A 27,996-nucleotide genomic window follows, 5' to 3' on the forward strand; every position below is an offset into this window, starting at 1 on the left:
TACAGATAAAAGATGATAGTGATCTATCAGGCCAGAGCTCATGTTGGCTTCTGTTGTGTAAAAAGGATGACAGAGTGCTTCTCCCCTCAATGGGACGCCTGTCTATTACGAGAATGACAGAAATGAAACAGATATTTTGGGCAGGAAACAAAGAAATAGTACATGATGGCAAATTATACATCAGCACTGCTAAGGCAGCATCTTGTTCAGTCTGTACCAAAGCTGCAGTGCTTTGACACAACAAGCACCTAATTTTATTGAATTTAAATACAGCCATCCTTCTGCCCCTGGTCTTAACACAGCTCCGCTCCCTCCACCATTGGACCTCCATCTTCCATCGGTTGTGGGAGGAAAGTATGTTGTCTTGGTCACAACCGGAGCTTGATGAAGCGTCATCTGGAGGGAGGTGTTGAGTCTTTGGCTACTCTGAATGTCCTGCTGCTGTTATACCGTTCTCTTGGTTTGAACCTTCAAAGCTGCTGTTTTGTATCAGGTGGTGGAACCTCTCTCTGGTATATGATGCTGAGAGTGAAGCCCTCTGTGATTTTTCTCTGATGGAAGACTCTCTTGCTGAAGGTGGAACAGGGCCCACTGGATCAGCAGCAGTCCAGGCTGTGCAATAGTGAGCAACAGAGCAGAGCAGCTAAACAGTAAGTGAGGATCTATTGTAGGATCTGCAGGTGATGAAGCTGGGGAACAGTGCAATCCAGATGTTCAGAGGTAAACATCAGAGTTAATGCAGAAATATGAAACATGAAACATCCATACATTTTCTAACCAATTTATCCACTACGCAAGGCAGGGTACACCCTGGATGGGATGCCAGTTCATTGTAGAGCACACAGAAACACACACTCACACCATGGCCAATTTTTCCAGAAGCCAGTAACCCTACCAGTATGTTTTTCGGAGCACCTGGAGAAAACCTATGTGAACACGATGGGAACATCAAGCTTCACAGATCACACCCCCGGAATTCAACACTGGGCCCCAGAACTGTGAGGCAGCAATATTAATCACTACACCACCCTAATGGAACATTTATCAGGTTAATAAATACCTTTAACAAACACAGAGTGTTTCTGATTGCTCAGGTTTGTTTTTCTGTGATAATTCTGTTGAACTCTGTTTACACTCATTTATATCACCTACATTTTTAAAAGTTTTAAAATGTCTTGCAAGGCTAATTTAAGTCTCTGTGGCAGGCTAGCATTAACGAGGCATGTAGTTTCAGCTGATCTGCCATGAGAGGTCATTAGGGCCTTTATTGTTTGAATATACTGTTGGTTGACATTAATTGATAAATTAGATAATTGGTCAATTTAATTGGTAAAGGACTGAGAGCCACATTTTCACATGGTGTTAAATTAGTTTGGTATATAAATGGTGGAAAGGGCTTGAGTCAGTTTAGTTGGTCTGTGAGTGAGCAGGGTTTGCAAGTTAATGTTTCCTTGAATGATGGATGTGTGGTCTACTGTGGTTTTCCCTGTGTTCAGGTCTCCACCTGCTGAGCTGTAAGCCTGTCACAGTGTCTGAGATTCATCCGTTTTTGTTAGATGAGCAGTTTTGAACACGTATGTCTAACCTTCACCAAGCTATAGTACATTTGCTGTGCAGAGCCTGTAGAACTGCTGAATCTGAATTTTTGTGCAAGTGTTACACAGATGGGAAAAGTTCTGTTACAAGAGCTAGTGTTTGCTTTTTGTACGGAAACCTGTATTATTGCTGTTCAAGAAATCCAAGGTTAAACAACCTTCAGATGAATTTCATTAGTGTAGCAGGTTTTAACCTCTTCAGCCTATCTATTGTTTTGCCTACCCTTCCTTCAAAATTGGGGTTTTATAGGGGAGCTGAAGCTTATCCTGGCATCCAATGGGTGCTCTGGTAAGATGCCAGTCCTTTGTAGGGGCAGGTGCACTCACTGTGAGGGCCAATTGTGCCTGAAGCCAGTTAAGCTACAGTACCAGTCTGTTTTTGGACTGAAGAAAACCCAAGTACAGTACATGTGGGGAGAACATATTGTAACGCAACGGGGGCTCAGGCAGGCGCCCTTGCCGCATCTGGTCGGCCCCATCCCGACTGAGGCTCGAACCCGGGACTCCCGCGTCTCTCTGCAGCGACCTAGCCCCGTGAGCTAAAGAGAGATCTCTCTACAGCCCATTAGCTGTAGTCCTGCTATCGCAGGGAAGGGCGGTGACGTCACCTGCTCTGGTACGCCGGCTCTTACACAGTGCCTGTCGGCCGTAAGCGTTACACTCTCTCCCGCTTAAATCGCCGTCCCAGCTCGAACCCGGGACTCCCGCGTCTCTCTGCAGCGACCTAGCCCCGTGAGCTAAAGAGAGATCTCTCTACAGCCCAGTAGCTGTAGTCCTGCTATCACAGGGAAGGGCGGTGACGTCACCTACTCTGGTACGCCGGCTCTTACACAGTGCCTGTCGGCCGTAAGCGTTACACTCTCCCCCGCTTAAATCGCCGTCCCAGCTCGAACCCGGGACTCCTGCGTCTCTCTGCAGCGACCTAGCCCCGTGAGCTAAAGAGAGATCTCTCTTTAGCTCATGGGGCTAGGTCACTGCAGAGAGACGCGGACGTCCCGGGTTCGAGCCTCAGTCGGGATGGGGTCGCTGCAGAGAGACGCGGGAGTCCCGGGTTCGAGCCGGGACGGCGATTTAAGCGGGGGAGAGTGTAACGCTTACGGCCGACAGCGCTGTGTAAGAGCCGGCGTACCAGAGCAGGTGACGTCACCACCCTTCCCTGTGATAGCAGGACTACAGCTACTGGGCTGTAGGGAGATCTTTCTTTAGCTCACGGGGCTAGGTCGCTACAGAGAGACGCGGGAGTCCCGGGTTCGAGCCCCGGACGGTGCGGGGCCGACCAGATGCGGCAAGGGCGCCCGCCTGAGCCCCCGTTGCGTTACAATATGAACTCTGTGTAGGGAGAAACAAACTGGAATTGGACCCAGGTCCCCAGCACTGTGAGGCTGCACCACTCTGTCACCCACATCTTTAACTTTTGGAGTGGAATTGTCAATTAAGCTGGGACAATCCATTCATTTGTAAAGGACTGGGACGATAACTTTGACAACTGCAGTCCCCTCCAGATTTATGATTCACAACATACTGTAATAGAGGCAGATCTCATATCACCAGATGAGTTGCAGATGTATGTACTGTAACTGTTAATTGTAACTCAATCTTTTGTTTTCTTTTCTTTGTATTCCATCAAGGGTTTGAATAAATATGGAGCACACTGTGTAATAAGTCCTATTTACAATTATAGTGCCGTCTGTGATTTATGGCCTTTTTAATCAAATTTTGTCTAGTCTTTTTTACAAATTGGTGTACTCTACAATATTCTTTTTATGGTTTAATTTTTGTATAATCAATTCCTAATATGATAAGTTTAAGAATCATAATTTTATAAAGCCTGGTTTATAGGTTTAGTTTCAAGTGGAACATGACAAAGTGAGAATGGTTTTCTATCACTTTTCCTGGAAACAAATGAGAGAAAATGTCAAATACATGTGACCAATCTTTTATTGATTCACCACTGGTGTCTTTCTATTGAAGATGTCTCAGTGTTTCCACGTCGGTCAATACAAAGCACTATTGTTCCATTTTCTCTCATTTCTACTTTCAGTATGTTACTGCTGCCACCAACAGGAAGCATGTGCTAAAAAAGACACCAGGCAAATCTGAACTCCTAGTGCTAGTCAGAATAATTTAGAACACCAATGTTTTCTGGCTAAAATGGTGTATTTGTATTGTACAGTATACAATACAGGTATACATTTTACTGCAAAGCAAATAGTGTGGTTCTAGAGTTTTACGATTATATACTACATATAATTTTGTGAAACAAACCTTGATACAACAATTACAACTCAGCCCGGATGGAAATTTGTGAAATTGTGAAGTGTTATTTATTCACAAATATAAAATATTCAGGTTTCTAATGTGTAATTCTAGTGTTATATACATTCAGAATTTGATCAATTTCTTAAAGATAACCTTTTCCCAATACTTTTAACATTAGTTGCTCCTAAGGCATATACAGTATGTAAGTTGAGAGACTGTTTGGTGACCACAAGAGTCAGGTTGAAATACTTCAAATTTAATTTGTTAACCTATTTTGTGTGTCCAGTAAATTATCTTTCATTCTAAAATGTTCTTCATGAGCCTAGCATAGAACCTTATAGCACTCAACAGAATAATATTTTTTGTTAATCTTATTTATTCACAGATTCATTCCTGTTTCTGAAATAAACATCCTTACAGCTGATTCTTATTTACCAATGCCCTCAGCATATACAGTATTTTAAGAATGCCATGAAGACTCATCGCACTGAATTTGAAAGATTTTTTTTAACCCTACAAACTTAAACTTAAAAACATAACTGTTAATGCTTTAATAGCATTGTCATCTTACAAAGCCAGAATGTCTCTGCATAAAGCCATAATGAATTGCACAGTACTGAGCTGCCCTTCTTTCCTGTCTTAACTTTGAACTGGGAGTTAGAGAAGGCCATCTACAAATAGCTGAAACATGCAATTGTGGGTAGAAAATTGGTACATAAAATTGTTGGGATAGAATAAGATCTTCTCTATGTCTTTCGATGTCTTCATAAGCTCAAAATGGGGTGAGCTGAGGGTTTTGTAACCTCACTGAAAGTCTCATCAGACATTGGAGGGCACATAATATTCACTAAACACCCATTAAGAGTGTCGAATGGAAGTGCTTTTAAAACGAAGGACAAATTGTTCGGGGAGTGTGAAGCAAGCTGTCCAGTCATATAGTTGGATCGATTAATTAATTACTGTACCAAACAAGCTTAACAGGCCGAATCACCTCCTGTTTGCAACCTTTCTTTTGTTTTTTAGATTCCAACATGACTTTAGCATTTAAATTTAAAGTTGTTTCAGATTCAGGGCTCATAATTTCCTTGATACAATTATCATCCAGAATTATTTAAGCTTTTTCTAACAAGGCACATGTATACTAGACTCTGCATAATTATTTTTTATCTAGACTTTATTCTGCAAAACATTCCATTTATGAGGCAAAAAACCACAAACTGGTTTCATGAGGCAAAACCACAAACTGAAATCAACAACAACTGGCAACAAAAAAAAAAGGAACTGCAAAATAAATATCTACTCTAAGCTTCTAAAATGGCAACTTCTATAAATTAAAAATAATATTTCTTGATCTGTCATCTATATGACTGATATTCTGAACGTCGAAGCGGATTTAAGGTCTTGAATAAAAAGTGGACTGGCTCCTGTGCTCCGCCAATTCTTCTGTCAGGCTTTGTCGCAATTTTACTTCCACCCCACTGGCGGATTCCTGTTTGCATTCTTCAGGCCTTTCATCGCATTTAGAATCTCTGACATACCTTTGACACAGCTTGCCTTTTTTACCACCATTTTATCATTAATTCCCTTAAGCAAACGTCTTTCACACAAATACAAAACAATCTCACTTCAAGATATGTCCCGAATACAAGAAAACAATCTGCTTCTGAACACGTTTTCTCCAGCCACGTATTAACAAGCTTTGCGAAGATACCCACATATATCATTTCATTTGATCAACTCCTAATCAATATGGCAAAATTTGTTAGGAAAATTGAATGTTAATTTGGTGCACCTTGAGGAAATGGCAGCCTGCTTATGAGGACAAGGCTGACCTTGCCATCACTTTGTGGGGAATGAACCAGGGAGCCGCTGCAAGGGTGAAGATGGGATGGAGGGAGTGGGGGTTGAACAAGGGGGGTTCTCGGGGGGGCAGGTATTCATACGTAAGGGCGAGATTAGAATTTGTCAATGTTTGAAATGCGCATTTACAAACCAGACATGGAAATGTTTCAGTAACTCACTGGTTGCTCCCTTTTTGTTTCATCAGGAACAACAACTCCTGAGTTTATAGTAAAATGTCACTTGGGTTTGGTAAGATTCGGCCCGATCCAGTTGGCTGGGGGCAACCCCCCAATCTGTAGGACGAGGAGGAAGAGACCCCCGTGCACACTGAGGAGGTACCCAAGAGGCAGCCGTAAAGATGTAGGTGGAATAGAGAAAAGACACAGGAGACAAAATGAAAAGAATGAGGATTTGTACAACATTTGAGAAATTACATCATGAATAATTTAGAGCAGCTGGAAAAAAAGTGGCATGGTTGTCATCCTCCCTTCTGAATTTCAGTTATGAACCAACTCAGTTACATTTTCTGAAATAATAGCGATGAGGTGATTTTGCTCATCGTTTTTAATTGGTTTTGATTGTTTCCCAAAAGAACTGGTTTAGAACTTTACACTCTTTCAGGTTTTTGATTGAAGCCTTCGATTTTCTTGTTTCCCTTTCAGAGAAAACAGGAAAAGAGCAGATTTTTTATCTGGCAGATGGCTTCTCAGTAATATTTATTGAAAACAAATGAAATGAAAATTTCAGATTGAAAAGTCATTCTGAAACTTCACTAGTAGTCAAGGGAATTACCTACACTAATTCATTAACACATCCACTTTTAATTTGTGAAATACAGGGAATATATTCCCTTTGTCAATCAGTTGTTTTGTCTACATTAAAGATTACACTTCAAGAATCTCAAAACATTACAACTAGCCCTTACTCCAAGCTTAATTAATATTTTTAATGAACTCACTGATTACCCTTAGTTTGACATGCAGTAAATAGTTAAATATTTATTTTTAAAAAACAACACAGTTTCTATATAAATATAAAAATCAATATCATGCACTTTTGTTTTGGAAAAGGTAATGTAATAATTTGTGGAATTGATCCCAAAGAAGCCTGTTCTACAACCACATATACTGTATCAGCCATCAATTTAGAAACTGTGGTTGTAGACTAGAGATTGTTTATTCTTGAAATGTCCGTTTTATGGGGAACGTTGCTAAATAAATACACTGGCAATCTAAGTCTCCACTCTTGGAACAGAACTCCTCACCTTGCAATGGTCTTCCTTGTCACTGTGTTGTATCTGGTATTGTTTTTAAGGTGAAATTTTAAAGTTAACTCCTGATTGCTTATGACCATACCAATTCCCATTACAGAAGTCTAAGCAGGATGTGTCTAAGTAGTCAATTAAGTAATTTTAGACTAATTAAGTGTCACGATATTAGTTCCCCCTCCTTAAGGGGGGTCCAGCCCTTTCACTTAAGACTTCATTCTCTGCACCTGTTTCCCATTCCCTGCCCACCTTAAAAGCCAGGCGCTGACGCTCTTCCGGGCTCTGCATCTGATTTCCATATCGTGCGAGTCCGGGACCTGGAAGCGCCTGGTCCCGTTAAGGTTTTAACCTCTGTTCCCGTTCCTGTTTCCCGTCCGCCGGTTCCGACCCGGCCTTCGTGGTTTTTAATCCTTCTTCTGATGGATCTCCTGGTTTTGGACTTACTCGTGTGTTTTGGATACTCTAAGGACTACTCTCTTGGATTGTTCGCCTCGGCCACGCCTCCCCCGTGCACCAGCGCACCTTGGACACGCCCCCCTGTCTTCAGCCCCGTTTTCCTGCATGACGTTTCCCCAGTGTTCCCCCACTCCGTCGGACTGTGTTGTCCGCATAGGGTCCGGAAAGAACTGTTCGTTACATTAAGTAATTTTCCTCCCTTCTCCCCCTTACTAGTTCTAAACTTAGTAGTAGAGTAAAAAGGCTTCACAGTAGATGAAATAAGTGTTCTCTTCTTTGGGCACTTTGGGATGAATATACAGGATGAGTATACAAATTAAGAACTTGTGTTTGTGAGACGAGTCAGTCATCCTATAGGTGTGTTCTGGAGAACCTGAAGTAACATCCAGTATGCCCTAGAGCCTACTGGGATACAAGCAGAAGGGATACACCACTTTAATAAGCATCAAAAGTAAAAGGAAATCTCTATTATAACCATTTTTCAGCACAGAGTAGACTAGGGGGATTAAAATGAGTTTTTAAAAACACCCAGAAACAGTGTTGTGACAGAAGTTTGGAATCTTCTGATCAGAATTAGGTTACATACAAAATAATAAAAAAAAACATTGATGCGGGTTATACTGTAAATACAGCACAAAGTAAAAACAATATTGCCAAAAAATGTGATTTACTCATTTGTTTTTTTATTTCAAAAGTACAAAATGGACTGATGTCCCATTGTAAAATGATGACATGTGGTGCAACAAGCATTTAAATAACATAACATTTCAAATTCATAAACATGTATTTACAACTGTAACTATATCAAGACAAACTATTTAATCAAGGAACAACTAAATCACCAGTTAAGTATTGTATAAAATGGAAGAGGCTCCTGCACTTAGACAATGAAAAAGCTACATTACTTAAACAAGTGGGCATCTTGCATTGCTCAAACATTCATACCACATTATCAGTGCTTCATTCATGTATATATCTTTGGTTAAACTGTAGGAAACGAGTATTAAAAACATTTATGCACTGGATCCTCTGCTAAATGCCTTTAATGTCATACTGTAATGTTTAAGTGTAAAATAACATTATTGATAAAGGTTATGCTCGTTTTCTGGCTTTTTAATTTTGCAATGGTTCATCTTCAGGTACTGGATTTCTTGCACCAGAACTTTTGACTAGTTCATTAGTTTCATGGTTCATTTAATTGAATAGACTTTTTCCCAGATCTCAAGCAAGTAATTGTCTGGACGCAGAGAAAATGGACTGGAGGATCACAAGTAGGGAACTCCAGCCTAAGCTGAGAGAAAAAAGAAAGGTTATGTATTGCAACAGTTTCCTACCAGAAGACTGTCCCAAGCCATTAAGAGACTACAATTTTCTGGACATCAGTTTCCATGATGCTGATGGTCTTCCTCTAGGATTGTGGTTGGGCCCTTCTTTGACTTGGGATCTTAAAATATAGTGTATTTATAAATAGCTATGTTATTTCTCAGCATGTTTATTCACTACATACAGTATAGCATTTTAAAGACAGTTATGTACACAAAACTCTGTAGCTGTAAACCATGAGGACAAGAGTCAAGGCATCTCGGAAGACTCAAACTTAAACTGCATCAATTTATAGATTAGACACTTTCTATATTGAATACAAAGACAGTTCAGAAGGCACATAGACAAACTACAAAAATCCCATTGCCGAAAGAGTGTTGATTTGCCCACACACAGACATAAACCTCGAGGTTACTGCATTGATAGCGGAGCTATAAATGGTGAGCAGGAATCAGTGTGATGAATGCTGAGAAGTAGCTATCTTTAAACCTTTATTTAAGATAAGAACACTTTATTGGCCATATACAATTTCTTGTATTAGGATTCTTGCATCTTGTATTTCTTGTCTTTTTGGGTACCCACACAGACAAGGAGTGAAGCTGGGGATCGGAGCACAGGGTCAGCCATTTATATGGCACCCCTGGAGCAGCTGGGGTTAAGGGCCTTGCTCAGGGGCTCAACGGAGTAGGATTTCTCTGCCGGCTGTGGAATACGAACCGTCAACCTTCCAGCCACAGGCGCAGATCCTTAGCCACAGAGCCACCACATCTTCCCTGCACCCAGTGATTGGTGGACATTTTTGTCTTGTCCTTCTTTTAACACTAATTACATAGAATAAGAAAAACATAATGCTTACACAGATAATTAAGGGACAAACAGTTAACAGTTCCCAAGTACTCCAGTACACATCTCTGCCAGTGGTTCTTCTAGGATTACAGCTCCAACTCTCGCTGTTGCAAAAAAGTCTTGACAGTCATATCAAGCCTAAGATCATTTTTCTTTCAAATCTGTTATTTACCCTCATCTTTACGCATTCTGAAAATAATGCACCCCAGAACCACTCGACTGATTGTTTTCCACCATACACTTTACTTCTTCCCTTATTGTTTTTTTTCCCCTAGATTCTCACAAACAATAAATGCAACAAGCTCTGTGCAGAAGGCAAACAGACAACTGCTCCAGGCTGAACACCAAACCCATCACTTTGAGGCCACACAAGGGGTAAGTGCAGGAAGAGTTAGGAATGGTAATGGATAAAATATTTATTTACATTAGGGCTAAGGACGTACAGTATAGATCAGGAAGTGAGCCAAGTGCTGGACTCTTATTTATAGCGATCTCTCAAATAAATTCATCTTTGAGGTTTGAGTTCTTCCCATTACAGTCAAGTGTACAACAGCTCAGTATGTGTCCCTCTTTTGTTGCCTTTCCTATGATCCGGTTAAATTAATACAAAAATGTAACAGCAAAGCAGTTAGTGAAGAGACAATAACATGAGTGAAATCCCTGTATTTCATTGCAGAAGGCTTGGAAGTCAGATCAGTTACAACAGCTCCAGGTCAAGTCTTGGCTATTTAGGATAACTGGTGAGCGCTGGGTAGTTCCAAAAGATGACAGAATGCTTTGATGACTTCAATCAGATCATTTCAAACATTGCAGTAATTTGCTGTGGCTCGGAATTCATGCTACATTATGTTGGCAATCTGATTAAGTGAGGTGTTTACGCTAAGTAAGCAAAATACTTAAAACAGTGTTAGAGTTTCGAAATGCACTTATACGTTTCTGTCTCTTTTATTCTGGAGAAGTTCCCATTGCTCCGTTAAGTTATGATGGTTGGGTTCAGTATCTGCCATTTCTGGTTGGGTGGAGAACACCTTGATGTTTCTTTAACCCCCTGGGTTTCATATTCATGTAATCATTCTGGTTGTGTTTTTTATTTTTTTGTTTGATCTGAAAGAACCAAAAACATACAGTACATGTTAACACAGCATTTTATTTTCAGTGGCTTAATTGATTAAAAGTCCTTAACCAGTTCATATAATACAATACAGTACTTTTATGTCATATAAGCTTTACCTATCCTGCCGATTATACTGCAGTTCACAAGTTGCAAGCTTGGACTAGCTTCCAGGAAGAAGGCACTTGTTCACAAAGTAACATAACTCCTTTGAACAAATTCATTTTTATCAGGCTTTTGCCACATGAAATTCTAAATTCATATAGGCATATATTTTTGGTTGTTACTGTACTAGAACAATGGGTCTCCAATGATAGTCCTAAGAGTCCATGTGTCTACAGAATTGAGCTGGAATGAAATCCTGCACATACAACTGGACCTTCATGACCAGGATTGAAGACCACTGTTTTATACAAAAGCACAATGAGAAAGATTTTGGAATTTTTATATCCAATACTCCGGAAAGAGAAATGAAAACCAGATCAGACCAGAAAGAAACCAGAAACAGTGAGTTCTTTTATCAACATTCATATATCAGGAGCCCGCTGCTGTCATACTTACTGTACGAAAACATACTGTATGTGCTGGGTGTTCAAATCTAGAGTTTATGTACTGTTGGTTAGTATTTCTTAGTGTAAAAGAGTGTGCACTTAACTGTGTTTTTTGGGCTGCATATGTGAAATACTTATATTTCACTAAGTGAAATTGATTTTGGTGAGCCTCAGAGAATCATCTTTCGCCACACAACCTCTACTGCCACACAAGATGCTAGCATCTTTTCCAACGCATGTTTACAGTATGTGTTAATTAACTGATGAGGACACAGGGCATAACCTATGAATAAGTTTAACATTGCCTTGTGTAGTTAAATCAGTCTTGTGTAGTTTAACTAAAAGTAGGTTTTTAGAGTGCCCACAACTGGATTTTGTACATTGAGCACATTTTATAATTAAACAGGAGCTGAACTGTTAACTACTTGCTTTTTTGCCATTTCCTAGGAGAACCATCCTGGTCAATTTTAACCCTGACTGTTGAAATTTACCCATGTATTTCCCAGCAGTACTACCAAATGAGGAGACAGACAAATTTTAGTCATCAGTGTCGCTAACATCTTTTTTGTCAGATGTGAGACTTAGCAGTTTAAAGAAGCAGGGATTACTCACGTAACAGATGGCCATTATCACTGTGATAACCAGGCTGTACAGCAGAATCACACAGCCTGCTATCATCAACACCAGTGTCAAAGGGAAGTTTGAACCACATGGTGTTATGGGTTCTTTGCATTCGTTTTCTGAGAAGAAATAAAATACAGACATGTTTAAAATTGAAGCAACAGCTGTAACCTCTTATTCAGCTCAGGTGCTCTTGAGTCAACTCTTGTTTCATGCTCTTAAGGGCAGGTGACATTCAGGAATAGTTAACTACCAGTAAAGTAGTAGCAGTAGTAACTATTATTACTATCAAATTAGTTGTAGACTTACTTAAATTAACTTTACATAGTTAAGAATAAAATAACGATAATTTATTACTCAATATAGAAGCTTTTATTTATTTTATTGAACAGCTAGCTTGCGCTAATCATTTATTTACATGTGCTCACCTAACTAACTTTTTATATCTGTCCCATTGTAATAGTGTCATAAAGCAATCTGGAATACTGCACTATACTAACATTAGTACAATACGGCAATGTGTTTGAGTTACATTGCTGTATGTCATTACAGATTAATGATAATTAAGAACTATGAAGCAACTAGTAAACACCCTTTTATACCTATAAGGCAGACTGCAGACTAGTTTAGAAAGTCCTCCCTGTGAAAGTAAAGGCTTTTCAACACAAGCGTTCTTAAGGCCATATTGAGAAAGCCACTCTGTGTAACGCACTGCTTTGAGACAGTAAAATATATTTCCTAATCAGAAAGAAACATTTACGTATCTTATGGGGGACTTTTAATTTGTATTGTGACAATTTACTGCATTGTTCCCATATTGATATTTCATTTTATTTGATTTGGTATTCAGGTCTTAAACAAGGCAGAAGGAAGAGATGAGCAGATGTTTTCATCCTGCAGAGGCTCTTGGAGGACACAGAAGGAAAAAGAAAGTAGGTCATGTCAAAATTGAGATATTATCTCATGATTTCAACATTTTGGGTTGGCACCTTCAGTTTTGTTTTTTTTTTTATTCCAAAAGCTATCATAGAGTGCATTTACCTTTTATTAACATATCAGTTTGAATTATATTATTTCCATGTTACCTTTCAGATTCATGTATCTAAATAATGTTGCACTTAAATTTAATCCAAGCAGATGGTCCGCATCTGGTAACAAAAAACAATATTTGAGAGTATATTTCCAGTACTCCAAATTATGGTAATATATTTTACTTTTGGTTTAGAACAAATAATGAGTATTTAACCAGAAATGTTTTGAATTTTAATTGATTTAGCAAGGATTGTCATTCAGTCCATCTGAAAATGTAACATTAAAAATATGACATCAATATTTTGGGACCAATTAAACCAATTTAGTGTATGTTGTGGTACTGTAATTATGTTGCATAGTGACAGTCATTGGAGTTCATACTGTCATTTATTGTGGTATTACCATAGTTTAGAGGTTTTACCATTACAGGTTCTGCTATTGATGGGGGTGAAAACCATAGTTTTATGTAGTTTATGACACTTTGTGATATATTACCATAATAATTAATTTCGAGGTTTTTTACCTGAGGGTTGAGCACATATTAATGGCCATTGACTTCCTGTTTCTGTAGTGACTACAGCTGAAATCATGGCTTTTTTACAAGAAGCTTGGAAAAGCAGCATTTGTCTATTAGTGATGTTTTATTCTTAAAAAAGTAAAGTACCATTCAGTTATCAGGAAATTCACACCTTGTTATCAGTATCTTTAGTTTATCTGCAAGGAAGAGATGTTAATCTGCTCAGAGGAACTACGATACAGTGTCAGCCAGAGGAGAGAGAGGGCAGAACATGTTCTCCTACAGTCCTGAACACTATTAATTGATTCCATATTATAACTTATAGCAACAAAGACACTCTGGTCCAACAGGGTGAAACATATTCAATCTGAATATCATTCATAAGTCTCAATATAGATGTGTAATTAACTCAGTCCTTTTTTATGTCTCTTTAAATATTCTAAATTCTCAATAATTCTATTTCAAATTCCTTTTTAAAGATCTGTACTCGGAAAAGTTACGTATACAGTAAATAAGCAGAAAACTCCTGATGGCTAATAATCTGTGTAAGATATTTCAAACCCATAAACACATAAATCATTTTATTTAATTAAACCGAACTGGACATCACTAAAGTGCTTTAAATAATATCTTCTGTAAATGCCATTTCTTTGAAAGTCTTTGAAGAACAATACTTCTTTGAGAGTCAGTATCAGGCCAGACAAATGTCTTAATTTGTTCGGTATAGACTTGGTGATCTGATCTTGCTCTTTTATTTGAATTTAAGTTTTGAATCACAAACATCTACTAAAATATTACTATACAAATATTGCATCTATCAGGTCACTCTTTTCTCTTTCTATTACTAAGAAAATAGTGTGTGTTTTTATTTAGTCTAAATGGTTGTAATGATCTACTGTATATGCAGCTGTAGATGCATTTGCATTCTGTACCATACTACATTTGTATGGTACAGAATGTGATTGCTATACACTGGCTCTTATTAAAGTAGAAAACATAAAACATATTATTCCTGTCCTGGATACCCTGCACTGGCTTCCAGGAAAATGTGGAATTGATTATAAAATGACAGTATTTGAAAACAAAGCACTTAATGATTTGGCAGATAGTTATCTTGCAGAAATGTGGCCCCCCTCAAAGTCAATTAGCTGTAAGTTCTGTGGTGTTTCTGTGTCTGTTCTCCACAGCTCTGGAAATCACCACCGCTCTATATTAAACTTTGTCTTCTGTATCCCTTTTTTAATGCAAGCTTAAAACTAATTTCTATAAATGTTAGCTTTGGATTTTGTCTTTAACTTTATCCACTCATTTTTTTGCAGCTTTGATTCTGTTTTTGAGCAGTATTTTAACTTGAAAGCCTGTTTTATTGTCTTTTCTGTTACCATTTTCCAGTTTGATTTCCCAGTCGAGCTCTTTGTGACTTGTGCAACAAAAGTCACCCTACAAACAAATATAAAAATAATAAAAATGATGTAGAACTTCTCATGCCCACTTAAGTCTTAATCACAACTTCACCGCAATTTAACCCGTTTTCTGGCCTCCAGGCCTTTAATTTCTCTTATCATTTAAAGGGACTAAGAAAATTAACTGGATTTCACAGAGAGGAAGGTGGGAATCTTCCTTTCTTAGTCCTGGTGTATGCAGTCCTGCTTCTGGAAGGTCAATGTGCCAATGTGCCTTAAGATGTTTTATACAACCAGGGAGTGAAGCTGAGAACCATTGTCCACTGCACCTGGCTAAAGACAAATCAAAAAGAAGCAATTTGGAAAGAAAATGCAAGACTAACCATCGACAATGAGGACTGTGGTGGATCCATTGATTTTCCTGTAAGGTGGTGGGTAGAGCACTTCTATGTCACAGCTGTAGATGCCTGTGTCATGTGTTTGCAGCTGTGAGAGTGTAAAATAGGCTTGACTGAGGCCGAAGTTCACAGGGCAGGCTTCAGGACTGCTGCTGTCATGAAGGGTATCATTTTGTTTCTTGGTCCCAAAGCATCTCTCCTTCCTTCCGTTCTGGAACAGGACAAACTTAATTTCGTCACCGGTCAGGTTACCAGTCTCAGGCTTGCATTCCACTGTCACGTTGCCGTGGACTGCTGCTCTTAAAACCCTGGGCGGCGAAACATTTCTATCTGTAAAATAAACCAAGGACAAAGCTGAAGAGGAGATGTGAACCAGGCAATATTAAAACAGAACTAAATATTAATGTCACTTTGACACACCTGGTAGGCTCATAGACTCTCCATTTTAAAATAAAACACCAAGCACAAAAGAGAGCTGGCTTGACCACAAAGATACATGGTAATTTGGTTTCATACATCATGTAGCTTAAATCTAGAGTGCAGATCCTTCTGTTGTAAATGTAGGACATTTTCCTATGCTCAGGAATGTATCTGATAGCTCTTTCTGAAAGGATTCTGCATCAAAAGTTTTTTTTGTTTAAGGTGGTAACCAAAATAGGTTTAACAGGTTTTAAAAAGGATTAACAGGGCATTATACAAATATACATTATACAAATTTAGGATCTCCTTGGTTTAAATTCTACTTTTCTAACTATAAATCCTAACGTTTGTTTGCTTTTTCATAAGTAATATAAAATACTATCTCAGCAACCAGATCTCTTTTTGCTGATCATGTTTTCACATTACAAAAATGACATTGCTATCCTGGAAAGAGTTCAGAAGAAGAGCAAGAGTTTAAATCCCTGGTCTATAAGGCTTGTCCTATATACAGAGTCCTATATACAGGGGGGAAGGAACTCATCTTCTCTTGGCGGAGAACAGAGAAAATAATGAGGGGATAGTATCATAATATAACTGATAAAGAAGTCTAGCTTAAATATTTGTTTTAGTATTACTGATTACTGAATTTGTGAACAACATCATGTAAAATGTGTCATTACCTTTGGCTTTATGTTCCCAACCTTGTACTGTCCAGCCTTGTGGAACATACATTATAGTATTCAACAGATACAGCTGCCACCATATTGTGTTACCATGACAAAATCCTGAAATTTATTATAAAGTTCATTTCATGGGCTAACTTGGAACCATCAGTGAAAAAAAAACCTTTGGATAAAAATGAAAATTTTTGAGGATTTGCATCCATGAAGGATAATGCCAATGCTTTTCTTACCCAACGTTTTGTGGGATCAGCCACTTGGTTAGTACTGCTTCTCAAGGATCTTTCTAGAAACAGCTACAGTAGTTGAAATATTTCTGGACTGGCTGAATTGGCTTTATCGACCAAGTAAGTAGCGCCAAATGGTCTCCCCTTGTTTCTCTGTAACATTTGTATCTTCTAAAACTAGAAACAGATGTCCCTGGTTGATTTTATAGACAAAATGTACAATTCGAGGATTGTATAGACAATCCATGTTTTACTTTTCAGCATTGTGAAACACTGAGAAATAATCACTGTTCGTTCCCATAACAAACAGAAAGATACCATCATGGTAACAGTACAAACACAACTATTCACCTAGCACAGTCAGTCCCATAGATATGTCAGCTGGGATAGCTCTGGAAAATAAATTCTACACGTATGTGGTACGCTCCAGTTCAAAAACACCCTTTTTTTCCCCTCAGTTGTTTTTTTTTACATTTGCAGTAATGATGTGGTCTAAATCAACTGTGCTGTCTGCTTCTTACATTCTCGATATGTTCCACTTTACAGCTTCCAATTCAACTTCTCGTCATTCGCTGAGTGCTGCACGGCAGATTTTGTGTTCCCGTTTAAACATAGCATTTGAACGAACCACCTGAAAGAAGTGCTACAGTGCACACAAGTGACTCTTGCATTTCATATTGAAACTTTTGACACCTCATATTTCATTTCAGCGATGTCAAGTTATTATTGAATGACAATAAAGTTACAAGCAATGCCACTGATACACTAATATGTGTAGTTAGTTCACCTAATGAATAACAATTTTTAATCTAACACGATTTCAGATGAAGGGCATCAAGAGCTTTGTCTTTCCATCCCCCAGTGTGTAGAACTTTTCCAGTTCTGTCTCATGATACATTTTCCACAATAATTGTTGCAAGATTGTTTTGTTGCTCTGATAAATAGTGATTGAAGCAATGGGGTTAGTTTTTCACTCTTCTCCCTTTGTGCCATCTTCTGCTGGAAGTGCACGTTTCAGCTTTTGCCATTCCTTTCCGAAAATCAGGGAATAAGCAAATGATATAAGCATTTTGCAGCACCAAGAAATCCTAAAATGTTAAAACCGAATACAAGACAAATAGGATATTTGTCAGATTTTTACATTTCCCTCTGCTCTTTGTGATTTGAATTGCTTGATGATATCAATGTTAAGTTAACTAGATAGTTATTTTGTGTATCAGTATGACCACACTTTTCTGTTGCTGTTCATTGGGCATTCCAATATAACTGCTGTTGACTGGACAACTAAGATCAGTAATATTTCAATTGTAAAGGATGAGAAAGGACATTATAGATGTACGATATACTGTATGTCTCAGCAGAGAATGCATCTCTCCCTGTGATAAACCACACAGACATTTGATAACCTAACAAGAGACTGATGCCGCTTTTTAATGCTCATTAACATAAGAGCCTCAAGCTGGTTATCTCTCAATACATAGAATAATCTGATATGAACCAGTTTCAAAACAGAAAAGCTGTATTCACAAAAAGATAACTTAAAATGTGTTTTAGTGCACAGGACAATGGGCTCTGGATTAATGTACAGTTATAGTAAAAAGTGTGCCATGCAGTTTTATTTCCAACTTCAGACCTTCTGTCTTCTTCTTCTACAATAAAGGCATGCAGCATGTGCAAATAAACACTTGATGAACATCTGTTTCTCTGATTTCGGGTCTCTTCACTTGTATTCATCCTGCATGGCAGAAGCACACAGAACAGCTATAAGGACTGTGGCGATACATGGGCTCCTTGAACTTTTAATTAGCTAGAACTGGGATGTAAGCACACTTCTCATTGGTTTGGTTATCAGCCAATCAGCTGCAAATGGGGAAGCCAGTGTCCTTTAAAAAGCTACTGGTGTAGCATAAAGACAAGGATTTGAATATAAATTGTTCTGTGTGAATGTCTTGAGATTTAGTACAGTATATGATCCAGTCTTTCTCTGACCCATATGGAGTGCCACATGAGCCTGGATGGAAATGTCAGCAATCCAGATACTGTTATTAAGCTGTGGCAGCCCGTGCACCTAGTTGGTGGTATCACCAGGTGGTATCAGTGAGAGCAAGTCATGAACATATTTGAATACTAGCAGCACAGACCTGATCTGTTCAGACAAGGGGATGAGGTAGTCAGCAAATCAGGAAAGCACATATTGCATCTTTGTGTGTCTCTTAATCTGTCCCAACCAGATGCACTTTTTTTCCCTAAGATTTGTTGGTTTTCCGGGCGTAAAACATTCCCAAGAATCGAAATTCTGGATGGATAGAAAAACCACTGAAACTTCACTCGTAAAGAATACCTCCACTGTTCCGCAAGTATCAGTAAAGGATGAGAAGATGGAGTCACAATTTAAACATCCATTTGCCTTGTTTTAGAAATACAAATAAAATGTTCAAGAGGAAAAAGAAAGTGAGCCTTTTATTCGAAAGCTCCTGTATAGCAGCTGTTGATGATTTTAATACATCTAGAAAGCCTAGATTCTGGCTCTCATTGATTGGAGTTGCACAATCATCTTTTTTTGGAACTAGATCTCCAACTGTTGTGGTAAAACCCAGAAACAGCGCTGTGGTTCTGTTTTGTCCCTAGGATCAAAACCACATGCAACAAATGCAAAAAATGCCTTAAAATGCACCTAGGATGTGGTTTCATGAGGAATTGTATTCACACTTCTGGTGAATTTTTTATCAGTACAAAAGGACTTTTCATGCATTCACATCTCTCCTTAACATAAATGATAAGTGCATTTACAGGACTGTTACACTTGCATGTTGCTAGCAACTTTTATGTTGCAGTTAGGTACATAGCATCATATCATGAGTAGTGATATAGTGACAGTGGCTCATTAGGCCAGAGTTTATCCTGGTTTCAAGGCATGAAGAGATCAAAGAGCACATATTTCACACCACAATGGGACACCTGTCTATCACAAGGTCAACAATGGTGGTTTCTGTTCATACAACAGGGTGATTGAAGGACCTCACTCAGAGGTACAACAGTAGTGTCCACAACAGGGACTTGAACCCTCAATCCACTAGTTATGAGTCCAGAAACATCCTCAGCACACTGCCCCTTTTGTCATGAAAGTGCCGTACAAAAAAGAAAACAAAGGAAAACCAGGAGCCAGGCCAGCACGAACTGGTCCTAACTGCTAATGACAGCCTTAGTATCCCAAGTCAGTTCAGCACCGTAACAGTTTTCTACCGAAATGGAGGGAAAGGGCATTTCAGGCTGTTTTTTTTTAATACACCCCACAACGTAAATTTCAGCCTTTCAAGTGGCAGTCCTTATTTCTGTTTTCAAAATAGATGTGTATGATTTGCATTTTCATTCGTCTCTGAGCTGTCTTTCTTGGAAATAAGATAGAGATCTTTTGGATCAGACTCTTTTTTTTTCTCTTGTAGATCACCTCAATTTGTTTTGCAGCTCTGTCTTTGGAAACTGTTCTTCCTGTATACTAAGAATAGTTCTTTTCAAATCCACTTTGCTAATACTGGTACAAGATCTGTATTATTACGACACTTTCTCTCACCAAAGGGTGTGGCGATTCTTTTTTGTAACCTCCTTCACATCCAGATTTTGTGTCTTTTCTCAGTCCTGTTCTTCCAAAGATTTTTTTTTATTTTAGACTGATTCCTGTTTTCTTTATAGGGCCAGCTTTCTGTAATACTGAAAGAAAATTAGAACTATTAGCTTTTTATCCTTGTGCAGTTTATTTTTCAGTCTTTCTTGCATTTAAGCATAAGCAAACCATTACCCTGTAACTTTTCATTGTGCTGTTGAGAGTTTACAAACCTAAGTTGAAGTCTCAGGAGCTGATTCTGATATTATTTCTCCCACCATCGTCTTGTTATCCATATTTCCATACCATAATTAGCCTCAGCTGCCTCATCTGTGCATCATTTGAAATCCAAAATTCTGTCCACCATAAACTTCCTTTGTCCTTACTTCCCTGGTTTATATATACCTCCATGTCCAAAAAGTACACATCTGTCCAATACATCAGTGCCTTTCTGGTTCAGGTGCAGCATGTCTTACTGTATATACTGTTCCTTCATATTTCCAAATGGAAGTATTAGTGCCCCATTATCTTAAAACCCTCTACACAATGCCAGCTAAATCTTCATATTTGGTCCACTAGCTACTGTTCTTTGCAATCAGTGGGTGCCTGGGTACCCCAGTGTTTACAGATTCTCCTATAGATCCTACAGTATGTAAGTGTACAGATTTCATCTTTTGTAAGGACATGAACCAAAGTGGACACCGCAATGTGTCATATGTCGCTTTTAAGCCGTGTGTATGCGCTGGGCTGTGACCACAAACACCACCCACCCACGAAGATCTCTGTCCCCCTCTGGTCTGAAGACTTCCGTCTCTCTTTCTGTGGTTTACATTCAATCTGTGTACACATCGGGACTTGTAAATATACAGTGCCTTGCGAAAGTATTCGGCCCCCTTGAACTTTTCAACCTTTTGCCACATTTCAGGCTTCAAACATAAAGATATACATTTTTTATTTTATGTGAAGAATCACCAACAAGTGGGACACAATTGTGAAGTGGAACGAAATCTATTGGATTTTTGAAACTTTTTTAACTAATAAAAAAATGAAAAGTGGGACATCTCATGGCACATCTCTTCGACCTCACTATTTCTTAGCTCTTAGGCAAACTATTAATGGCCCCCCTATTCTTGTTCTTATTCTTATTCTTATTCTAATTCTTATTCTTATTCTTATTCTTATTCTTATTGGTAATCCTCCAACGCACAAAACACATCCTTATTAGTGTTTAAATTACAATGTGAAACAATTACAATTTTACCACCAATTTGTACTTCCTGATCACCACAAAATATGGATCTTTTGTGAAGAGCCCCGGTAACTTGTTTTTAATTTAGCTGAAAGTTTTATGTTGTCTTTAATGCCAGTTATGACTGCAATAAGCTGCACTGAAACTGATTTTATGGTGAGCAAAACATGTTGACTGGTTATAAAGAGGGAATTTTTTTTTTTAATGGGTGCTCTTGTTTCTGTGTTCTTTTGTTTTGCCTGGTGCTTTGTACCGTTTAACTCAAATGGCGACATATTCCAGCAACGCAAAGAGAAATGATGTATCTTAAGAAACAACTTTGAAAAAATCTACCTTTAACTGGGTAATTATAGTGCCTTCACCAGTTTCTACATGGTGTTCAAACAGAGTGGTAATAATGACAATCGGTAACTCAGCAGCAGCCTTTATCCTAAACAGGAATGGACAACTGAAGCAGTATAGTGGGATCTGTACATCTCTTGAAAAACGACAGGACACGAGGGGTTAGGAGATTTCACAAATGTTGTCCTTGCAAATGTGAAGTTGTTCACAATTGCCTTATCAAGTGAAAAAGATCATTAATATAAAGATTTCTCCCTTGGTGTGGAGAACATGAGTATCATTGAGAGATATAAGCAGCTATTCCACGATAACTTACAGTATATGCTATGAGAAAGGTGTTCAGTAAGCAGAGTATGACATTGTACAGCAGACAAATGAATTTCAAGAAAATGAAGTGGACATCATTTAGCAGCAGTGTATAACTTAAAATGTTCACATTAACCAAATGATAATATCAAACATTTTAAAATGTAAACATCACAGTGGGTAATTCAAGTGCCTTTGCTAGTTTTTAAATAGGGTTGGGACAGCGTGATAATATTAATAACTAGGACAGGGGAACTTGGAGAGTCTCATGCTAACAGTTTATAGCAATACTGGATGTTATTCTGGAATCTCCTGACAAAAAATATGAACCACACACTGGCTTTCAGAGCTGGGACAAAAAGTATATGCCAGAAGTATATGCCAGAAGCCAGTCTCTGAAACAAATTCCAGCAATCAAGCCTGAAGTTCTCAAACATGATCTTTTTCTGACTAAAAGTTGTCACATTGTAGTGGTAGTCATGTATACAGTATCAGTATGTTCATGCTATTTGTTTTAGATGCTACTTCGACTGAATCCAATTATTAATATCTTCTGTAACTTTGGTTGGTTAGTTATTATATGACAAGTCAGTGCTCTGACTTTGGCTTTATTGTAATCTGGTACAGCCAGCTTTTTATAATAATAATGAATCAACTGCTTTATAAGTTTGAGGTCTAGGCTCACCTAAGAGAGATCACCAGAAGAAATGACTGAGTAAACACTATGGAGGGCTCAGCAGAATCTTTGAGCCTTAAGGAATGTGGTCCAGTTTGGTTTTCCTTTCTGATTAATCTTTTGTGTAAATGTTATGGCTGACTTGGACTTCTATTTTATATCCACTGAGACTGATTGTTTTAAGGGGGATTTTTTTGTCCTGATGTTTATACAGCTGCTGGAAGAAGGAAGTGGTGATAAGTTAAAAGATCAATTGTTTTTCGTGATTGAAGAATTGGACAGAAAACAATACCTGTGGAATTCTAAACCCCACCTGGACGACTTATCTGTTGATTATGAAAAGTAATACTTCAGTCACAAACAAAAGGGGAACTGAGACTACCAACTGAGTGAAATTTGGATTGTATAAGTGTTTGTATTTATATTATCTACGGAAAATATGTATTTTTGAAAATGGGGAATCTCTGCTCACTGAACACTTCTATTTACTCCATACAGTATTTAGCTATAATACGTTTTCAGGACAATTGAAGTATTTTTCTGTTCCTTCTCACTGTTCCTTATTTCAACATTGAGTCCGTCATTGGAACCTGATCATTGCAACATAATAAAAAAATCAGAAGCTCTCATTATGACACCACATTACGCTATAGGAACATTACACTGAGGCTTCAAGCTGCTCAGAAGACAAGGTTCCTACTCCCAGAAATGGCTTGCTTTCCAATATATGTTGAAACATATATCCCAGTTCCTTAGATAAATATTAAGCTAAATTACATGACTACTTTGGCTTGTGTCTTTTTGGCCTTTGAAACAAGATCATATTGAGTCCAGTGCATTTGTGCACTGTGGCGATGTCTGAGAATCTGAACGAGTATTCAAGCATGTATAAACCTGACAGTGTATTGTTCACAATAGGCATGATGCCCACTTGGTTGAAGGGCTGCAGCAACCCAGAACCTAATCCAGATTCCAGAATGCAAGGAGTAACCTCAAGCTGCATGGGACTCATTCATCACAGAGCAGGATGCAGACTGCAGTGGAGCACCAGGTAGAGACACCAATTAACCTAACTACTACGTCATGGGAATGTGGAAGGAATTTGGAGGCCCAAAAGCGAACATTCAGACTCCACACATAAGACTGCCCAGCATATGCACTGTGAGCTGTAAGACGCGATCAATAAGCAAAGTATGACACCATACAACTGGTGAAAGAATAGCCCCAACTACAGAATAAAGTTCCTGAAATGGAAGTGAAGATCTGATGCCGGATAACAGCAGTTTAGAATTGCTATGGTAATATAAACCAGGGTAAACTGACATAAAAGTATTGCACACTTGGACACTTAAGAGTCACAATGTCACTTTTTTAAACATCGGAGATGACATGATTCAATAGAAAGCATTGCACGGGGGCACAGTAGTGTTCTGCTTATAGAACGAAACAAACTATATATAGAGTCGAAACAGACTGCAGTAAGCTGTGAATCTGCATGACCTACAGTCTTATGCAGTCCACGTATTCAAGAATACTAGAGAACAGACAGTTCTATTTTAGTGCACCTGTAGTTGGTTTGTTTGTTTCGTACATAGAGTACTAAGAGTGACAGATATGGAGGCTCTTGTTGCATGTAAATGAATTGCAAAGGTACAAGGAGATTTTACAGGAGAATCTAAAACCCACAGGAAGTGGGTATGAATGCAGCTTATAGCTGAATGTTCCAGTAGCTCTTTTCTCTCAACCTGAATGGAGAAAATGCATAAAGACCTTTCAAGTCCTTGTATTCTTCTCTGACAGTAACAGATGTCAGTTTCAGTCTGACTATACAACTGGAAAAACATGATTACCTTGGCCTTGTTGTTTTTCATGTACAATCTGAATTTGTAAACAAACACCTAGTTTAACTTTCAGGAGCACATAAGAATGTTCCAAAATAATTTCAAAACCTCCAAATGTCTTTTCACAAACAGGCTTAAAGGCTTTGAGTAGGGGGAGAACAGGAGTCATAACTTCTACTTTTCAAAAACAAGCTAAAAACTCAATTAGTGCACCTTAAATGTTGTGGGGTAACAACAAGAATTCATAGCTCATGTGTAAGATTTTTTAACATAAATCTGAACTAAGGTGCTCCTGTTAATCAGGAGAAATTGTAATTGGGAAACATCTTTCCTAGGTCCAAGCAAAGTGGTTCAGTATGGTAAGAGCCATACATACTGTTGTCAGAATTAAGTAAAGTGTGGGTGTTTAGTCACACAAAAAGTATGTGGTGTCAGTATGGACAGTGTATTGTGACAGCAAACTGGCTTCATTCAGCTATTAAAAGATTTTCTCATAGAGCTTCACAATTGAGAAAACTGAAGTAAGTTATTATCCTTCAGTTCTATTATACTAGAAATTACTTTCCTTTCAGAAAAACAATTGTATTAATGTCGTATTAACAAAAACCTTATCCTAGTTATCCTACTATTATTTTTACAAAATACAGATTGCGTTTTATTACGTATTGCTTATTCCCCATTTTAAAATGGTAAAACTCATACAAAAAGCCACAATCCAATGTCACCTTGACAGTAAAAGGAAATAATCTACTCATATATGATGAGAACTGTAAGACTTATTTCTTATCTTAGCTTGATAAGCACAAATAATTCTATCATTCACTTGATTCCTTTCAGCCATTTTAGCTTCAGGCTATAAATCAGAATTTGTCTGATTTTTTAAAAAAAATGGGAATTCAGCGCAGGTTGTATGCATTGATATCTTTATTAAAACTATCCTTTTGAAGTGAGTCTGAATAACTTCATTTTTGAACATGCAATTCTTTTTTTGTGTGTTAATGTTCCAAATTCCGATGAAGGAGACTATGTTAAAAAAAAGCAAAATAAAATAAAGGTTTCCTCTGGACACAAAAAGAGCAGAGCGTTACATAGTTTTGAAAGGTAATCACAGAAGCACCTTAAGGATTATTAAAGGAGGCACTAATTGTGTAAGCAATGCTCAAAAGAGCTAATTTCCTAGCATGCTGTTAACTAATTCTGCTGCACATTGTCTTCAGATTTATCACCTCGTTGAAAAGCTTCCAGGCATTCAACTATTATCCAACTTTGTTCAACCTAAAAACATTTTTGATTTAGCATAGAAGATACTTTACATATCTACATATTTTAAAGAGACACATATTCAGAAATATTGCTTTACAACCGCATTGACTTTATGCCCTCAATAAACATAAATTCTTATAAAAATTTCTTTTTTCATAAATATTATAATACAGTTGTAGTCTACATTTTTATGCATACATATAGACAGAACAGGGCACATTCTGAATTGGTCTTAAAACGAAACAAAAAACGTAACATTTAGAACCCACGCCGTACAGTGTTTCTCCCATAAAGAAACAATCATATCTTGTAGTTAGTTTTGTACAAAGACCCCCGACATGCACAGCATTTTAATTTGTTCCATTTGCTGAAGTATAGAAAAACAATATAATTTAAAGAAGAGAGAAGCATTTACCTTTTGAAACGACAAGTCCTATTAAAACACAAATGAAGACAACTGTCAGCCAGCTCACTCTTACAGTAAGGTGATTCATTTCTGCTCTGCAGTGCTGAACTGAAACTAAATCTCACTAATTTACACTTAAAGGCTTGTAGGGGGAGGAAACTGGGAGATCTGAAGGTACTGCTTTTGCTTAGTAGGAGCTCACAGCAGTAGTGAGCACAGATGCTACTGCTAGCTACTGTAGGGTTCTGTTGTTCTCATTCTTAATGAATCTGCACTGACTGAAATTGCAGAACCAAGTTGTACCAAGTGAACAATGCTTCACCAACTGCTAGGGTTAGGATAGATATTTATATTTCCATATAAATCTCTGTTACCTTACCCAGGCTGTGGATTTTAAACTTTGACTGAAGGTATACATTCTATAATCAAGCAATGTGCTCTATCACACATCTGTAAATTTCCATGAGTTCCCTTTTCTAAAACACTAACCATTTGGCAGCAGAGTAAACCTGGTATTTTTTTTTTATTTTGTCAGCCAGTTGTGTCAAAGGAGGAGAAAGACAAGCAAGGGAACAGCTGAACATTCTCCGTTTTCTAGATGGGCTCTTTGTGGCGTACCTGACTATACTTTGAAAATCAAAAACAGATACAACAGCAGTGGTCTGTTGTGTAAATATTTTCCTGTTATTTTTTGTCCAACTTCAAGGAAATGTGTCTTTCAGCTAATAATACAACTTCATTGCATAAATCACATTATAAATGCTCAATATAGCCAAAGTTTAACCGTGTAATTCTGAGTAGTGCTTCCAGACCATAATCCACAAAACAGCATGAATCTAATGGGAAAAAGTTATGTTTAAGGTGCAGCGTGGGTAGACGTAGTAAATTAGGATTACTACGAACTCGAGCGATGAGCAAGCAACATACATCAAAGGTATTTCGGTGTTATTCCGCTTACAAATCGATCTGATTGTCAATTAAATTATTATATTTAATAATTCAATATTTATAATTAGGAGTATCTTTTTAAGGATTTAATAAAAGAACAATAAATTGCCGTAGACCTACAAAGGTACAGACATCAAGCTGCCCTTTTCAGTGTATTTATTTCTCATTAAAAATCACCATCTTTAAATATTTCAAGCCAGAACATTTTAATGTTCATCAACCTTGTATACTCCAATACAAATCCTTAAAGATCCATTTCAAGGACACCGTACACTACATTTCCAGCAGATCAACAGAATTAACGAAAAAGAGCACTGCGTCAGCAGAAAGCGTACAATGAGACACACAGAGAAATGAAACTGTTTTTTTTTTGTACTGTATGTTATAGATCTTGTAAAGATGCAAATTGGAAAAAAATAAGAAATACGGTTTTAAAGTACAAAAACGGCTTTTACTAAAAGACAAGTTGTCTGAGCTTTGCTCGATGAAGAAATTAGTAATCTGAAGGATTTTTGTATTTATTCAAGCAGACTCAAAGTGGTTCTCTACATGACCGGGAATTTATGTTCACAAGCCAATGGAAAAACCCCTGTATGTGTTTTCATCATAAAAGCTAAATAAGAGGTGTTCAGTGTTATGCAGAAAACAAATGAGAAAAAGTGTGAGAGTCCAATCTATACTGAACAGCCTCCATATACAGTATGTTAACATATCGGCAAACACCATTGTACTGTGTATTGTAACAAAGTATTATTTGTATTGTGAATATGTCAGTTTAAATTTAAAAAATAATGTATTTATTTTCACATTTGCATG

At 37.9% G+C, this 27,996-nt stretch overlaps 1 protein-coding gene across 1 annotated transcript; it reads right to left on the minus strand.

Moving 5' to 3' along the window:
* Positions 1-8,080: 8,080 nt before the first annotated feature.
* On the minus strand, positions 8,081-26,375 carry LOC148648763 (T-cell-specific surface glycoprotein CD28-like). Its single transcript, XM_088606651.1, has 4 exons — positions 26,242-26,375; positions 15,207-15,551; positions 11,863-11,990; positions 8,081-10,692 (listed from the first exon to the last, which is right to left on the minus strand). The coding sequence occupies exons 1-4, from the start codon at positions 26,318-26,320 to the stop codon at positions 10,582-10,584; spliced, it is 663 nt and encodes a 220-aa protein (XP_088462777.1). The 5' UTR covers positions 26,321-26,375; the 3' UTR covers positions 8,081-10,581.
* Between the last annotated feature and the right edge of the window lie 1,621 nt (positions 26,376-27,996).

Source organism: Lepisosteus platostomus, chromosome 14 (genome assembly GCF_059453375.1).
Source record: "Lepisosteus platostomus isolate fLepPlt1 chromosome 14, fLepPlt1.hap1, whole genome shotgun sequence".
In the NCBI taxonomy this organism is placed as follows: Eukaryota; Metazoa; Chordata; class Actinopteri; order Semionotiformes; family Lepisosteidae; genus Lepisosteus; species Lepisosteus platostomus.

What these genes read in the sequence shown, in the direction of transcription:
- LOC148648763 (XM_088606651.1), bottom strand. Translation starts at nt 26,320, where the DNA reads ATGAATCACCTTACTGTAAGAGTGAGCTGGCTGACAGTTGTCTTCATT. An exon ending in AGGACTTGTCGTTTCAAAAG is followed by an intron (nt 15,552 to 26,241) that starts GTAAATGCTTCT and finishes TTTATTTTACAG; the next exon opens with ATAGAAATGTTTCGCCGCCC. An exon ending in CACAGTCCTCATTGTCGATG is followed by an intron (nt 11,991 to 15,206) that starts GTTAGTCTTGCA and finishes ATTTCTTCTCAG; the next exon opens with AAAACGAATGCAAAGAACCC.